At 35.7% G+C, this 16,828-nt stretch overlaps 1 protein-coding gene across 1 annotated transcript; it reads right to left on the bottom strand.

Moving 5' to 3' along the window:
* Positions 1 to 1,701: 1,701 nt before the first annotated feature.
* On the bottom strand, positions 1,702 to 16,741 carry si:dkey-9k7.3 (circularly permutated Ras protein 1). The gene is made up of 19 exons (XM_066681596.1): positions 16,517 to 16,741; positions 16,247 to 16,333; positions 15,662 to 15,739; positions 14,803 to 14,889; positions 14,585 to 14,682; positions 14,145 to 14,345; positions 13,985 to 14,035; positions 13,071 to 13,160; positions 11,735 to 11,886; positions 9,305 to 9,386; positions 9,056 to 9,180; positions 8,059 to 8,143; positions 6,853 to 6,959; positions 6,134 to 6,243; positions 5,664 to 5,775; positions 5,363 to 5,503; positions 4,670 to 4,763; positions 3,908 to 3,958; positions 1,702 to 3,480 (listed from the first exon to the last, which is right to left on the bottom strand). The coding sequence occupies exons 1-19, from the start codon at positions 16,605 to 16,607 to the stop codon at positions 3,385 to 3,387; spliced, it is 1,938 nt and encodes a 645-aa protein (XP_066537693.1). The 5' UTR covers positions 16,608 to 16,741; the 3' UTR covers positions 1,702 to 3,384.
* Between the last annotated feature and the right edge of the window lie 87 nt (positions 16,742 to 16,828).

Genomic DNA, 16,828 nt, shown 5'->3' with positions numbered 1-16,828 from the left:
TGACTTTCTAGTGGCCTGTGATCCTGCAGGTAAGACATACAGTGGAGAATACCAGATCTCCCTGAACAAGGCTCCTCTATGCTAATTTTTGGAAGTTGTTCTTTGAGTGGTGTGTAGCTGGTGGATGTCTCATATGCACTCTGCTTATTAGTTTGGTTTTATATTTTGGAGGAAGGTAAAGCACCATCCACAATGAAGGTGTAGGTGTCTGCCACTTCTACTAGGCATGTAGGATTGGATGTCTTGTCTCTAGGGATCCATGGGCTAATTTGCGGTTTCCTAAAGGACACAAGACACTTGTAGCCTTACAGAGCTCCTGCAGTCTGTAATGGGACCAGCATCAGGTGCTGGAATATTTTTCTGAGACACTGTGTCAGATGACTTTGCAATGGGTTTGCCTTAATATCACCTTCTTGGCAGATTCTAGTTCCATTGGTATCACCTTGTGGCATAATCCCACCTTCTTGCCAAAGGATCCTTTGTCAATCAGCCTAATGGTCAATCAGCTTTCTTGGATGTGTCTGATGACAGACGCCTGGATATGTGCACTGTCTGTGCACTCAGGCAGTATGTTTCAATGATGAGGTCTAGTCAACTTTAAGTCTTTTTTGTTTTGTATAGGTGGATGTACATCATACATTGTTGCTATAAATCTCGATTTGCACTAAACACAAGGGAACTATTCATAGGCTGGAAATTTATCTGGTGGCCATCAGGCATTTATTAAACTTCAATTACAATCATAACTAACATTTCTGAGAGTAATAAGCCTTTTGTAAACAATTAATACATTTCATTGGTGCTTTCAATAACATCTGCTATTAGTAATCAGTACTTTAATCCACTGCTACTGGCCAAATCTGTAGTTTACAGTGATATACTGTTCTTTTCTCTGTCTGATGAGAAAGCCTGCATATATTTTTGCAAAGAGATGGACACAATGTGCTCTAACCTGTCTAACTACACCTGTTGAAAGGTTATCTCAGTTCTATACAGGAAATCTTTTTCTTTACTTAATACACAATTAAGATTGTAAGCTACTTAAAACAGTAGTTTTAGAGTGAAACTTCATTGTGGGGTCTCCACTCATCCTTTATATATATATATATATATATATATATATATATATATTCTATTATTATACATAACAGTTTAACTAAAATCCTATATCTATAAATGTCATATTTTAAAATTGATTAACATACCAGTTTCTGGGTTTTTAATTTTCTTGTACTCAGTTAAATGACAAAAAAAAAGGACTTAAAGAGAATGTTTACAATTGTGGAACAGTGTGTTTGAGGGGAAAAAAACTGATGTTTGTGTACATGTTTAACATGTATTTAAGGTTTTATTCAGTTTGAATTACCACAGAAATTAATTTGTACTTAAGTGATTCGAAAGAGCAAAAGTAAATCAATATTACCCACCTATGGAGCAGTAATAAAGCAATGTCCACATCTTGCTTTGTGCTTTTCAACGTTTGGAGTTTTCTCCATTGTCTAAAAAATTCCAGATACCTCTGCCATGAGCAGAGAGAGAGAGAATGCCAAGCATATTGGACTGAGACTGTTTGACATTTTACTCATTTACAGACACTGAGGATTCGTAAACACATTAGACTGGTTTTGAACACACAAACTGTCAGAAAACATTTTATTAAAAAAGTGTTTTTTTTACAATTGTGAACATCACCTTTAAATTCATAAATATAACATTTTGAATTTGACGCCAGGAAACACACTTATAAATATTAGTCAAAGGCATAATAAAAACATATTATATAATACTAAAATTACATCGTTTGATTTCTTCTACAATAACCAGGTGAATTGGAAACAGCTGAGGGTATCATAATAAGGTAGAAAATCATCCACCACAAGTCCAGTATTTGCAAGCAAGTTTGTGGCTTACCATTTTGTGACAAATTTCTTGGGACAATTGCTAAACACTTAAAAAAAAAAGCACATTTCTCAACACATTGTTGCAAACAGTTTTTCACCATATACCATACATAATATTGTGAAAGGATTGAGGAAAATCTGTGTAGGACAAAGCTACTAAATGTGCATGAACACTGTGGAACTGTCGTACTACTGTGATAAATATAGCCATATGGGCTTGAGAGAACTTTGGAAAATCATTGTCAACTAATGCTATTAGCCAATGCATGGAGCAATGCAACCTGAAATTGTTACACAAGGAGAAAGCAATACTTCAGTTCTGCACAGAAAAATAGAATAGTTCTCTTGGCCATAGCTAATCTCAGATGGTCCAAAAGACATTGTAAACTGGTCGGAGTAAAATAAAATGTAAGTAAATTATTACTTTTTATTTTAAAGTAAAATTATGTTTCAAGGCAGTTTATTAAATCATTCAGTTAGTCTCAAATGTTTTGCTTCACAGGAAAGCTGGTTATCATTTTTTTTTCTCATGCTAAATTTGAAACAGTCCAAAACTAAATGGGACATAGCACATACTTAAAATTTTTGAAATAACTTCTCCACTGGTGGGTAAAAACTAACACAGGTATGTGTCTCATTAACAGTTAATGGGAGAGTAGATATTGTTTGTAGTTTTTTTAGTGGCTACAAATATCTCAATAATAAAATCAGTAAGAGAGTGAAACTAGTAGAGGAAATTGGTACATACCGTCTTTGGAAGATTTCTGATAGAACCATGCCATTACAAGAGTGACATTCTAAAATTCCCACACAAGTGTTCAACCTTCATAAATCATAACAGAAAGTACTGGAGCTGGCAATGAACTTTAACCTAAAAACTCATTAAGACTGAAGTAGAATAACAGTTGAGCCAGATGTTGCATACACTATTGTGCACTGTACAATGCACCAGATTATTTTAGCAAACAGGTGATGAGAGAATTTTTGTTGTGCATACATTTGGTTTGGCCCACCAAGAAGGTATCTTAACCTCCAGGCACTACCCTAAGCTCCCCCGTCACTCCATTAATAGCAGAACAAAATATTTATACAGATTTCTGAATTTTTATTTTTCATTAACAAAACATTTGGAATTGTCCCAGTAACAAGAATAATGACAAAATAATGACCCTCCACACACATTGCACTTTGGTCTTCAAGACAATATTTAGATAGGAAGTACCTCCTGAAACTTGCTTGTAACTCAACCATTCAAACACTCATTCGTTCACTCTTATATTTGTTAACCGGTTTATTTTACTTAGCAAACTCATCTAGACAAGCTTCAGCAAATCTGAGGTCTACATTTGACTTTACAAAAATATTACATGATTGATACACAGATATTTATGTCAGGACTGAAATGAAATGGATATTTTTGATCACAGTTTGATCTCAGCGTTTCAGGGCTATTATAGGTCTGGCTAAAGAATACACTTTATCATCAACTTTCCAACATGGCTGCCTCCTGTCTCTTCGGTCCCACACTCTTCGCTCTCTTCATTTGGTAGACCACCTTTGCTGCCTCATCAGACAGACCCTGGATCAAGATAAAAACAGTTGAGTTAGTTTGTACTGAACTCTTGAAAAAAAAATATATTGCATAATGCATTTGTTGGTATGACGCCACAATACAGAGCGCTCACTTCCGGTCCTGGAGTTTGACTGTCCTGCACAGTTTGGTGCTCAGACACTGTTCTGTATACTATTCTGTTTATCACCAGATTTAGTGTGTTTGGTTTGAATAAAGACGTTTTACAACTGTGCTAGATTCTGGCTCTAGGAAACTGGAGTTAAACAACTGAAGTTGAACGACCTTTTTAAATTTCTAAACATATTTACACTGGGTTAAACAACAGCGTTTGTAAATTAAATGTTTATGATTTGTTTTTGAACTGTAATTCAAAGCACACAATTCAAGCCAAGAACAATATAGGAATCTTTTATTATAATCTTCCAGAACTCACAGTGGCAGGTCCTGGGCTGGTCAGAGGAGTGGAAGAGTCTGAGCTGTCCTGCTAAAAGAAAGTAGGTGAAAGTTCACTAACATTTCCTCTGTGACCTGAGAAGCAGCACAGCAGATCTTCATCTTATGCATGAGAACAGATAGTCACAGAAAAATACCATGCAGGTTTTGGGTATGTTTGTGTACAAGTGGGTGTGTGTGCGCGCAATGAGATGCATGAGATGAATGCATATTTGATGGTGGAAATCTGAACAATAGCTCTCATTCACAGGATCAGACTCAAATATGATGCTCCTTGAGTTTATTAAAGGTGGTTTCCAGCAGATAGAAGCTTGAACTGAATTGTTTATATACACACACCAATATGTTAAACCACTTAGTAAGGTCTGTTTAAGTGAACAGATTTTACCAGATGAGTGTAATTCGTAAGGGATTATATTGGTAGATTTGTATAGGATAATGTAGCTGTGTCTCCCTCAAATTACCCCATGTAGTCCTATTTGAAACGCTGTGTCTGCATGTATTTGTATTCCAGCCTAAGAATACTAATGCAATGTGGCTGCTGCTTTATATGGAGCTTGTTTTGGTTTTGGTTTGTTTAGTATTGTCCATGTGAATGTTCTTTTGTAGTCCCATTTGGCCAAGGACTTTACCAGGGCATGTGACCTCCTGGGATTCCCATGTAGAAAACTGTTTCGGGAGTCATTGAATATATATATATATATATATATATATATATATTTGAGTGGTACATTGCTCTGACCTGAGTGTCTGTGGTGAGATCCTGACAGATCATACTCATAGTGCTGATCCAGTTTCCATAGATACTCTCCTCCTTTGCAATCGGCTTCTGTTCACTGTAAGATTACAATAGATTACAAATATTAACTATATGCTGTGGTAGGCTCTGGACCCACCACGGCCCTGAACTGGATAAGCAGTTACAGACAATGAATGAATGAATTAATTAATGAACGAACAACCTATATAATGTAATAGTCTTACAGATGATGCCTAAATACATCTAACAATGCACAAGCTAATGGCCAATAAAAAAAACTGCCACTAGCTTTATCTGTGTATAATGTTTAGGTTTTAAGTATATTTAGCCTTGTTCAGACAGACAGCTCAAAAGAGTTTTTTTCCTGAACATCCCATTTGAGCAGGAGAGTTACATGAAAACCATGGATTCAAGTCACATTCATAGGTGGTTTTAAATATAATTCAAATCTGCTCAAAAATATGTGGTTCATAGCCCATATAACTTGCAAAATGTTAAGAAACAAAACATTTGCCATGCAAAACCTTTATTTTCCCTTTACTTAGTACCTTGGAACAACATGAGAATAAACCATATACTAAATCCAAAGGTGTCAAAAACAGATGAGCCTCTCAACAGTCAAAATTACTCCAAAAGACTCCAATAACCTCTTCTGATACATGCGCCATCACACACCTGATATCTTTGAGAAGGTCTTGCTGGGCTCTGAGCAGACTCTGAGCTTCCTGTATTCTGCCATCCATAGTGAGTCTGCCACACAACTGAGCACAGTGAACCCCCAACACTGACATATTCAAACTTCCTGCCCATACCCAGCTACAGAGAGACATTTGAGAGAAGCAAAAAAAAAAGAGAGAGAGGAATTAGAAAGAGAGATAACACAGAGAGCAGAAAGAGAAAGCACAAAAAACTTTCAGACTATTCTTTCAAAGATTATTATATGTGATTAAGTTGCTTGTGTTTTTTGCAGTGTTACCTGCTGGTGGTCACTCGCTTCTGTTGAGTGATTATTCTGGTCACTTTCTTCAGGTCACGAGTCTTGAAAGACAGCTGCAGCTGAAATGGTACTCTGTCCCTTCTCTGGAAACCTATACAAACAATAATAAGTCTAATCTTAGTTTGTGTCATGTTTGTATTTCTTTTAAGATTTTGCATTTTATATTAACATGTCTTTATTCCAAAAAAAGCACAACAAAATATTACACAGGCATGTGTGTTTGAAAAAGAAATGTGTGTGTAAAATTTATATTTAAAACTGAAAAATAATAATCTAGAAATGCTTTTAAAGTATTCGCGCACACACACACAAACACATAAAAGCAGAGTCTCTTGGAATGACAGTCCTATTTCACAGAAGATTGCAATCATTTTTTTTTTAAATCTGTTGACACTAGCACAATGTCACGTAGTCAACAGAGAAAACCATATTTGTTTTTCTTCACTTACTCTCTACTTTGTCTGGTTTGACAGCAAATTGGAAAGTGATCTCCGCTCCATCTGTAACGTTGCCAATCTCCCTAATCAGCTTGTGATTGTCTTCCTCATAAGGGAAGTACCTGGAACAATTATATGTAACAACATTAAAACCAATTACTTCAGTAAAAAATAAATGAATATAAGCTATTAATAAGTGATTCTGGGTAGGTTCCGAACCTACCGTGACCCTAAACTGGATTAAGCCGTTACAGACAATGAATAAATGAATTAAATTAATAATTGGGTACAAATAAATTCATATAAACTTAATCAAACTGATTTAAAAATGAGTTGAATCTGACTTATTCACCAATGGAAAACATAAAACATTATTAAACTCGACACAATGTGTTTTGTCAAGATTTGTTTATGGTTTAAGGCATTGAAGCAAGTTTTTTCACAGAAGAGCAAACATATGTGGTCGAGCTACACATGGGTAACCCACAAAGAGTGATGACATCTGCAAGAAACAGCAGCAAAATGTCTTCTTCAATTTATAGTTAGCGATCAACAAAATCAGAAATACAGCATAAACAATAAAAAGATTTAAACCCTGGTTTACCTAACCCTAAATTTTAATAGCATCATTAGCAGTTCTGAATAGGAAACGTTTAATACCACGTTGGAATAAGATAAATTCTGAGAATTCTGAAAGCTCTGAGAATAATGCAATAATTATTTATACTCACACGCCCTCCGGCGCCAGCAGAGTTGCCAAAACATTAGTCGCCAAGACATTGTCAGCTAGTGCAGTCTGAATTTCTGTGGCAACTGTTCCAATATTGACTATGTTGATCTATGCACAGCACAGAAGGACCAAGAGAATAGAATGTTACATCTTATCCATTGCATTTAGAGAGGAATTTTTAGAACAAAATTTAAAATGATTTTGTTATTACTCAATCTATCACAGGCATTTGCAGCTGAAACATAATATGTATAATAATTAAAATTATATTTAAAAGAGCCTCTATTTAGATTATATTTATTTTTTCTCTCTCAAAGTTTTAAGTGGGAAATTTAGGCTAACTACACAGAGCTCATAAACTGATAGTGTGCTACTTCTACATTTCTATGCTTCCAAGGCATTTAGCGTGAAATGTGGATGTCCTAGTCTTCTTGAGGAAATGTAATTTGTCCTGAAAATAATTTTATTTAAAAACACACTTAATACTGTTGAGGAACATTTAAATTTTCCTCAAAAGATTCCTCTAATTATTTAACCCCATTTATCAGCATGTGAAAAATCATAGCATATTATACTTATACGATGTGCAATTGAAAGGGAATATTTATATCCTGGAAATGAAACTGAAAGGAGTAGCTTGAGCTCATCAGAAATTCTATTTCTGTTATTATGAGCAGAAAATAAATGAAATCTTTGAAATCTGCTTTCTGACATTTCTAGCAGAATCAGGGTAGAGTTGTTGGACAGTTGTTTTGGCTTGTTCGTTAATGATGACATAATTTAGTGTAAATTTGGTTTTAGACAGTGATGTTGTTGGATGTTCTTCACTGAGCAAAAAGATCTGTTCACAAGATAGGACGGCAAAACTTTATACAAGTTTGCCCCAAATAGGTGTGTATGTGTGAGTGTTTCAGTGTATAGACACAAGGTACCCAGGTGCACAAGTAGTGATAGTGCATGTAGGTCGGCAGACTTGGTGGCCAGGGAAACTCTTATCTCTGTTTGGCTTTGTTCTAAAATCTTTCACTTGAAATTCTACATAATTTAAAAGCTTACCCACCCCAAAAGAAACATTTTTGTCTTTATAATTTCCTTTTCTGTAAAATTTTATTGAAATCATTTGTATAATAATAGTATGTTTTTTTCCACATAATGGTAGGATTAGCTGATCCTGAGCCAGTGTTAACGGGCAGTATAACACACTCACCCTGCCTCCTGTGTGGTCAGCCAGTTTGCCAATCTCTGCCAGACGACAGTCCTCTCCTTCAAATGTCATCACTGATACAATGACTCTGAACACAAACAAACAGAAGGATATTAAAATTATTCACAAGTTTTGTTAGTAGGCCACTCATTCATATGGCATCATTTTTAGGTGCAAAAACTCATGGGTTGCAAATAAATATGTAAATGTTTTCTCTGTAATTCCAGAGAATTCGGTTCTAGGACTTCTGCTTTTGTCACAGTACATACTGTCTCTAGGAAATAATATCAGGAATAATTTTAATAGCTCTGCTGACGATAAGTAACTGTATATTTATATTTCCCCTGGAAGTCAAGATTAGTTCATCAGGCTTAAACTGATGTGTCTGTAGACTTGACTCAATTGATTAATGAGGTCAAAATTAAAAAACAGACACAGAGAAGAGGGCTTAGGACTTAAAGGGCATTAGTTTGACTGGGGGCAGTGGGAGTGAAGGAATAGCACTGTCCTCCTCCCTCAATCCATGGCTAAGGTGCCCTTGAGCAAGGCACTAAACCCACAACTGCTCCCCAGGCACCGGGGAAGGCTGCCCACGGCTCTGGGTGTGTGTTCACAGCCACTAGTGCACTAGTGTGTGTATGTATGTGTGTGTTTACTACCACAGATGGGTTAAACAAGAAAATCACATTTTGTTGCACATTATCATTATTATCACTGTTTTATCATTCATTTCTATAAAATGTAATAAGGTTGCACTTTGCCATATTAGTGATGTGGACACACAGAGGTCCACAGTAAACTATATTGTCAGGGGCTCTCTGAAGCAAATCAGGGCACAGAGAGCACAGCTGGATTTTAAACCAGAATTTATGCTTAAGGTGGGTGCAACTTTAAGAAACACATTATACACGACACTGATCAAATAAAAAATGACACATTTAATTGTTATGCTCCAAAAACTGAAAATATCTATATGCCAAAGAAGAGAAGAGTTATTTACCCCTTTTCTGCTGCATGGTTCGCTAACTGGCTGTAGAAATATGGTGATGGAGGAGGTGAATTGGCAGATTCTTGTTCTAATAGGCCCAAGCCTATGTTAGCACGGCCATCTGTACATATTATGACCTAGATGCAAACAAGCAGAACAACATTTAATATGATGAAAATGAGTGAAAATACAGTGCTTTTTGAAAACTTGGCCACAGACTTCACACCATAAGACAAAAAACACCAAATTATAGATTCTGACCTTTGATCCTGTGAACTGAGATGCCATGGCAACAGAGACGAGTGCAGCAGGGCCCAGTGCTGTGGCGCCGTGCTCTCTTAATCTGAACAACATGACAACAGAAATTTAACATTCTCTTTGAAAATAAATGGGAAAAAAAGTGCTCATCTATTCTTTTTTTATTGGGGCCCACAATTGATCATTTTTTCTTTTTACTTTTTTCTAAATCAGGTGAGCTTATAAATCTTTGCCTTATTTAAAAGAATGTCAGTTACATGAATGCAGCTACAAAAAAAGAAAAGAAAAAAAAAGAACAAAACATTTGACCAAAGATATGAAGAAATAGCAAATCATTCTCTTAAAGTATATTTTGTCTTACATTCTGCTCAAGAACAACAGTGGCACTTGTCAAAAACAAGTTTGATTCTCATATGAGCCAATTTAGGAAGTGGTTCCCCTTGCTAAAAAAAGGTCCAATTTTAGATCTGTGACAGAACTACATGGGCCTCTAAAAGGGGTTGATATGTAACCACAGCATGCTATGCATTGATGTGTGTGCACACTTAAAATTAATGGCTCTTGATCTAATACAACATTTCCTGAAAAACAAAATGGTATTTTTCTTCAAGCTTTGAAAATTCAAAAATCACACTTAAACATCTCATTTTTAAACATTGTTATTTTAAGAAAGGTGCATCTAGATGGAACCCAAACCAACCACGTTTCTTAAAAAGCACTGCTCAGAAAAACGTTTTATTTTATATATATATATATATATATATATATATATATATATATTTTACTTTTGACAGTGAAAAAAAGTTTGCAATCAGCCGTATTGGTTTGCCTACATCGATTGGTTATCAGGACTGCCAGTGTATATTCTTTGCATTAACCAGGTAGTTTAAGGTGAACAGACAGGTAGTTCCTAGACAGGTAGCTACTATTAACTTAATCTTTCTTGAGCAAAAACCACATGCTGCAGATATGTCGTGTGTTTGTGAATAGCCACCCCTAGAGAGAAAAAGCCTCACGATGAGACAATAGGAATTCAATAAATGCTTTTATAAACTGAATTTGTGCATTTACATGTACTTAATCCAAAACAGCATACTCATATTTCCGAGGTCTATAAATCCTATTAAGAAATCCATTTAAAGCAATGCAATGAAACATTCATGAAATGAAGTCTCACACCATCTATCTATCTCTCTCGATCACAAACATGACCGGCTCTCGGGTTTTTACTAACACACATTCTCATTCTCTCTCTCTCTCTCGCACACGCACGCACACACACACACACACACACACAAAGGGATATTTACATCAGTGGAGAATGGTTTCAGTTGGTGTTGAGCTGGGGGAGTGTGTGTAATTGAATAAAATGATGCTGACAAATATGATAAAAACCCATACATGACTTGTAATATACACTGGACCATATTATTACAGCCATAATGTGTAGCTTTGGTGGACATTGTAACCACAGCAACCAACAGAAAAGCTCTTATTTCCAGAAACGATGTCCAGGACTGAAATGTGAAGTAATCCGGTTTAAGTTTGCAGGCACTACCACTGGCCCTAGATCATCAGTACCTCCCAAAAACCTGCCTGATTATAGCACTGTCCTTAACAAAGCTTGGGTTCCACTGACGTTTCATACACAAAGCAACCCGAGATTATTACCAGAATTGCAAATTCTCACTGCCCAGTAACTCTCAAAAACCTGATTGGGACACTTTCGTAATCAAAACTTACCACTTATGCAGCAACACATGAAAGACGTAAAGACGTTATAATGCAAGTGACTTACTCCTCCAACTTCTTTCCTCATGTCTGTTTCAGCTCACTCAACTGTGTATATTCAGTATAGTATTAACTCTTGTTTGACCACTCTCACTCTCATCCTTTCTCCTCTTTGCTTTCTTTGCCATAATGTCCGTACTGGGAATACAGAGCTAGATTCTTCTAGTAGCTAGGTAAACACCTATGAGATTTGTGCCATTAAGCATTATTTTCCATGAGAATACCATCCTGTATTTGAAAGTTCATGAAGTACCACTTCTCTGTAATGGAGGGACACATGCTGTGTCCATGAACAGACATTAGTTTTAAAAAGCTTGTCTCCATCTTAGCAGCAGTGTAGACAAAGCTGTGAGAAGGACAGCACTGCATAATACTAGAAATCATAAAAAAAGGAAGATCCATATTTGCTAGTAAATTGGATCCAATTTTAGACACAGCAAGATGTTTGTGCTATGTATTTCTGATATTATTGGCACAGCAATAAGCAGATTATTGCCTGACTCATGTAAACTCAGAATTTTCCTATTATCCGATTACCACAGTGCATGTACCACAATGACAGGATTACACACAGTATCTGATTGTGTGCTGTTATCGGATTATTAAGTGCATGTAAACACATTCACTACATATGTCACTCACTCTTTGATTCTCTGTGTGAGGCTCTGGTAAGTCTCTGCAATGCAGTGTGGTGTGGAATACTTTTCTCCCTGCTCTTGCACATGATCATAATCCACTAGAGCCCAGTCCCGCAGCGACAGAGGAACTCCTGTACCATCTCCATACAACGTCACCTGACAGTTCAAACACACAGAACTCAGACAAACAGCCACATAATTGCTGTGATTTCTTCTCCATTGCATTAGCAATGAAATTAATTTTATTACGATATTATATTCAGCAACAGTACGATGTCCTTAACAAAGCGTTTGTCCTATACATCCAATTAATTTAGAATGACTCTTCATGACAGTGATATAAATATCTAGCCATTTAAGATCAATGATACAAGTGTCAAAATAATGTCATTCATTTCATAGAACACCATTTGTCACCTTGTTTACTAGAAATCATAAATGGTAGGTTACTCAGTACTTATGTGTTATGAATTCCAAATGCATGCATCACTCAAAAACGTATTAGCTGACTTTCTACATATATTGCTTCAATATTGTCTAAGGACAGGTCACAGAGAACAAGTGTAAAGAAAAACATACAGTACTGTGTGTACATTCTCAGTGAGCGTGGTGTTTGTATAAAGTTATATATAATCACAGTAAATACAAAAAATAATATAAAACAAATAAGAAATATAAGAATTATTTTCTATAAAGTAGTAGGTGTGAGTTAGAAGAACAATATTTTGTTCAGATTCTTCTTGACTGCATGAATTTGCTAAATCAGCAGCACACATTATATAAAATCATTATTTATTAACTGGCAAAACTAGGTATTGGATGATAACCTCAAATTATATTCACTGTCACAATGAGAGATTTGGGTAAAGTTAAATCAACACATTCACACACACTGGAATAATTTTATTTGGTTTTATTGTAATGTTGGGTGTTATTTTTTGGTTGTTTGTTTGTTTTAGCAAATAAATAAATACTGTTCAGATAAACAGCTTTTTAAATCTCAATCTCTGGTGCCTAAAACTTTTGCCTAAATATTACATTTAAATTATCTATTAGAAAATCCTTGTACTTAACATACGTATAAACAGCACACTTATCTAAAATTCCTTATCAGGTAAAAAGGAAAAAGTAGTCACTGATGAAATGTTTTATAAATTGGCAATTTTTTTTAGCTTGGGATAGAGGTAATATACTTGTTTTATATTAAATGTTTGTAAAGTCAAATAATGCTTAAAATAGTGACTGTTCTTGTAAGATAGTAACATGTTTAGAATTGGACTGAGTCATGATCATATTAACACTTCTTTGTATTAGCACTCATTCCCACTTCTATTTCTTACCTCATCATTAAAAGTGACAAGTGCTACTCGACGGTGAGGTGAAGATTTTAACAAAGAGGATAGTGCCCTTTGTAAAGCCTCTTGAATTCCCTGAAAACACAAAACAAAGTAACGTGACAGTCCATTTGTGTATACGTCTGCAAGTTATTTATAAGTAGTAGTCAGGACAACTTTGTACAACAAACAGCAGGATGAAGTAACCACACTGACATCGGAGAATGTTAAAACTGGGGTAAAGATCACTGACGAAAGCTACCAGTGAAGAAAAACTGACTTCCATCTAGGCCATCTTGTACATTCTCACTTGAAAAGCACTGATCAAAAATGGGCCAATTCTGATCAGCTACGTATAAGCCTCACCAAGGACACCATACCACAGAGAGGAATGATTAGCAGTTGTTTTAGCGACACTATATACTTACTTCGATAATTAATAATGTGAATTGGAAATGGAATTCCATGTAAGGTGGAATTGGAAGTTAATTTAACGCCTGAATTAAGTATTATACATTTATTAAAATTACGGAAACACGTTTAATTCTTTATCTTTTACTTCTACCCTCTGCAAAGTATGTCCTTTTGCTCAGTAAAATAAACCTTAAATTCCTCCCTAAAAGAAACCATTTTCCTAGTGAAGTAAGCATTTATTCGGATCCATGACTGGATGTAAATTTCTCCACATGGATGCAATGAATAGCACTTTTATAAAATCCAACCATTCTACTTTCACTTCATTTTTTTAAATGCTCTGCTGTATCTACTTCTAGTGACAGTAATACACTTTATAAGGCATCACTAATCAAAACACACCAGGTTTGCATCCAATAGTATAAACAAAATAAGTACCCTTTAGTGAACAGTGATTAAAAAAAAATACTAGCATATCTACAAAAGTAACTAAAGTGTAAGGTCACCTGCAGTCTTGATACATACGTGGGTGACCTCATGCTATTTCCAGGAGACACCTATTTATAACGAGAGAGAGAGAGTGAGTGAGAGTGAGAGAGTAAAATAAGTATATAAAGTAAACTGATAATGTGTATAGTGAAACTGATGGATTTCAATATTATTAACCTCTGAGGTGACACTCATGCTTCCAGAAATGTCCACACAGAAGACCACCAGCATGTCCTCCAGGTTCATATAGTCTGCGTCTGTCTCCTCGTCCACATAAAGCACGTCTCTGCCTGGAGGAGTCCACAAAGGACTCCGTCCTATTTTTACCTCACTCTGAGACAGAACATTGTCCTTATCACAGAACTCACAGCTCCATGTCTATAGAGAGATAGAGGTGAAAAAGATGGTGGGTGGAGGGAGAAAAAAGGAGAGAAGAAGAGAATAGGTGTGTGTGTGTGTGTGTGTGTGTGTGTGTTTTCAGGGGGGGCAAAAAATAGTTTTCTTATTAAGAAATTATTTCTTTTTATCTGACAACACACTCATTTAATTTGAAAAGTTTGATTCCCAAATTTTGATATTGCCCATATTTTTTATTTTTCAGAATTGTTCTGACTCACTGTTACATGTCGGTTTGTTTGTGAACTGCTCACAGAAGACATGGCTGCCCTACATTTCCCACAGTGCACTGGTTTCTGGTTGCTCTGTATACTGGATGCTGAGAGAGGATGAATTGGTTAGGACAGATTCTGAGTAGAGTTTAAGCCTAGTTTAAGATTTGTATTGGCTTTAAGCATAATTATATACTTGCATTATGTTCATATATGAGTTATCTCACCTTTGCTTATGTCCACAAGACTTCCTACTTTGAGTGACACAACATTTACGTTGGCTTTTATACGACTCTGTCCTTTAGTTTCTAGGCCTAGTAAAAGAGAGAAAGAAAGAGAGAGTAAGAAAGAAAGAGAGATGTCAATAATATATACCTATGACACCAGCAATGTACTTTTGTCCTTTTTAAATGTTGGTTGTTTGTTAGTGGTTTACATTTATTTTTTTTGAGAAATGATCAGATTTTAGCATTTTAAAATCTTTAATATTTTTTTAGCCAGGCATGTCAAATAAAATATATATATATATTAAATTAAATGTACAACTGTGAATTCTTTTGCAAAGGTCAAACATGAGACAGGACAATTAGGAAAGAAACTGCAGACGGTTTTATAGATGAGAAAGATATACCTAGGTAATAGTAAATCATTCTATGTCCGTGTGTAGAGATGACGGTGATTACTTGGATCCTAGAAAATGCAACCAGTTCTAAGAGGGAACTTCTGAGGTGTAAAAGGTCAAATATATTTACTCTGGTAGGCCTCAATGAGGTAATAAGGTGCTGATACACTATATATTGAAATAACACACTGAAAATATTGCTGTTGTTTTTTTGGGTTACTGTGTAATTTTCTTTTTTTTCAGCAGACCTATTATAACTATTACTATTTTAACTATTCCAGATATACCTGGCAATTAAATAAATGATGGGTGCTTTTCCCCTTTGCAAGATCAAAAAAAAAAATAGTAAAAACAAAAAAAGCAATTTATTTGATTTACAGATTTCTAGTGTCTGTGGTTTCATTATGTGTGAAAATGCTATTAGAGTCTGTGAGTGTATGTTGGCATTTGTGTAGGTTCCTCACCTCGAGGGGGTACTGGAGGGGGTGTGTGTTTCAGTGTGGAGCAACGAGGAGGTACAGGTGGTGGCTTTAGAGAAGGGACTGCAGACAAAGCATAGTTTAGAACTCATGATGAAATCCAAGTAAAAAATATTCTGTCTCAGCATAATGTGACATAGTAGAACTGATTTTCAAATGATCACCAGTTGTTCAGAAAGTGCTTCTTTCATTTCTTCTTTCTTCACACCCACAAAAGGATATGATTTTTTTTTCTTTGAACCGTCAAATAACTGATCAAAGACTTTGCTATGAAAGCAGTTTTGGGCTTGACATTTCAATCAGACGTTGCAGAGTATTCATTTGTAGGTGAAGGAAAATCATCAGTGGGTGATGTCTAATGCAGAGCATAATACAGCCTCTATATTTCCAATGCTGTTTCTTACCTCAATTAATTGTTTTAATATCACTCCATGTATTCAGAACATCTCTCATTTTTGATTATTTAAAACATGTTAAACACTAAACGAACATTTCAGAGTAAAGTGAGACCACAGGGAATCTAAATCTTAATTTTGCTTTGAATTCTAGGTGAACATATCGTGAACTTACTTGGATTTGGTATAACAGCAATGCGGTTGTCATAAGGATGCTCCGAGTGTGTTCTGGACAAACTACAAGGCAATGTGGAGGAAAGACCTGTAGGGCACAGTCACAGGACAAAATTATAGCCAATGTAATGGAAAAAGTACTGTGTGAAATGATCAATAGTTAATTGTTTAGAATATTCATTGTTTTTACTCAGTGATCTTGTTTCCAACAAAATCATTATATGTTTGCCTCTTAAAGATCAATAGCGGTTAACTGAAAAGTAAAACTGACCTTGATTTAAAGCACCTGAATAAACAGCCTCCCCCTCACCCATACTCTCAGGCCTCCAGTTACAAACAACATGACTGCAGGCAAAGTCCATCTGAAAAAGAAAACAATGCGGAGAGAAACAAAGGGAAATTAAGACATTGAAGAGCGAGAAAAAACGGTTCTAACACTCCTTTGTCTGCTATGTCTAGTTTTCCTGCTTAAATACATGTGCATGTAACACCTTTGGCATATAGGCAGATGGGCGTAGCGATATGACACACTCACAGGGGGAGTTTAGCTGAAACCTTCCTCTGCAAACCTTCATTTCCTGCT

The sequence above is a fragment of the Hoplias malabaricus genome, chromosome 9 (assembly GCF_029633855.1).
Source record: "Hoplias malabaricus isolate fHopMal1 chromosome 9, fHopMal1.hap1, whole genome shotgun sequence".
NCBI classification, from domain to species: Eukaryota; Metazoa; Chordata; class Actinopteri; order Characiformes; family Erythrinidae; genus Hoplias; species Hoplias malabaricus.
The sequence above is the reverse complement of the archived record's forward strand: the minus strand, read 5'-3'. Positions and strand labels throughout refer to the sequence as shown.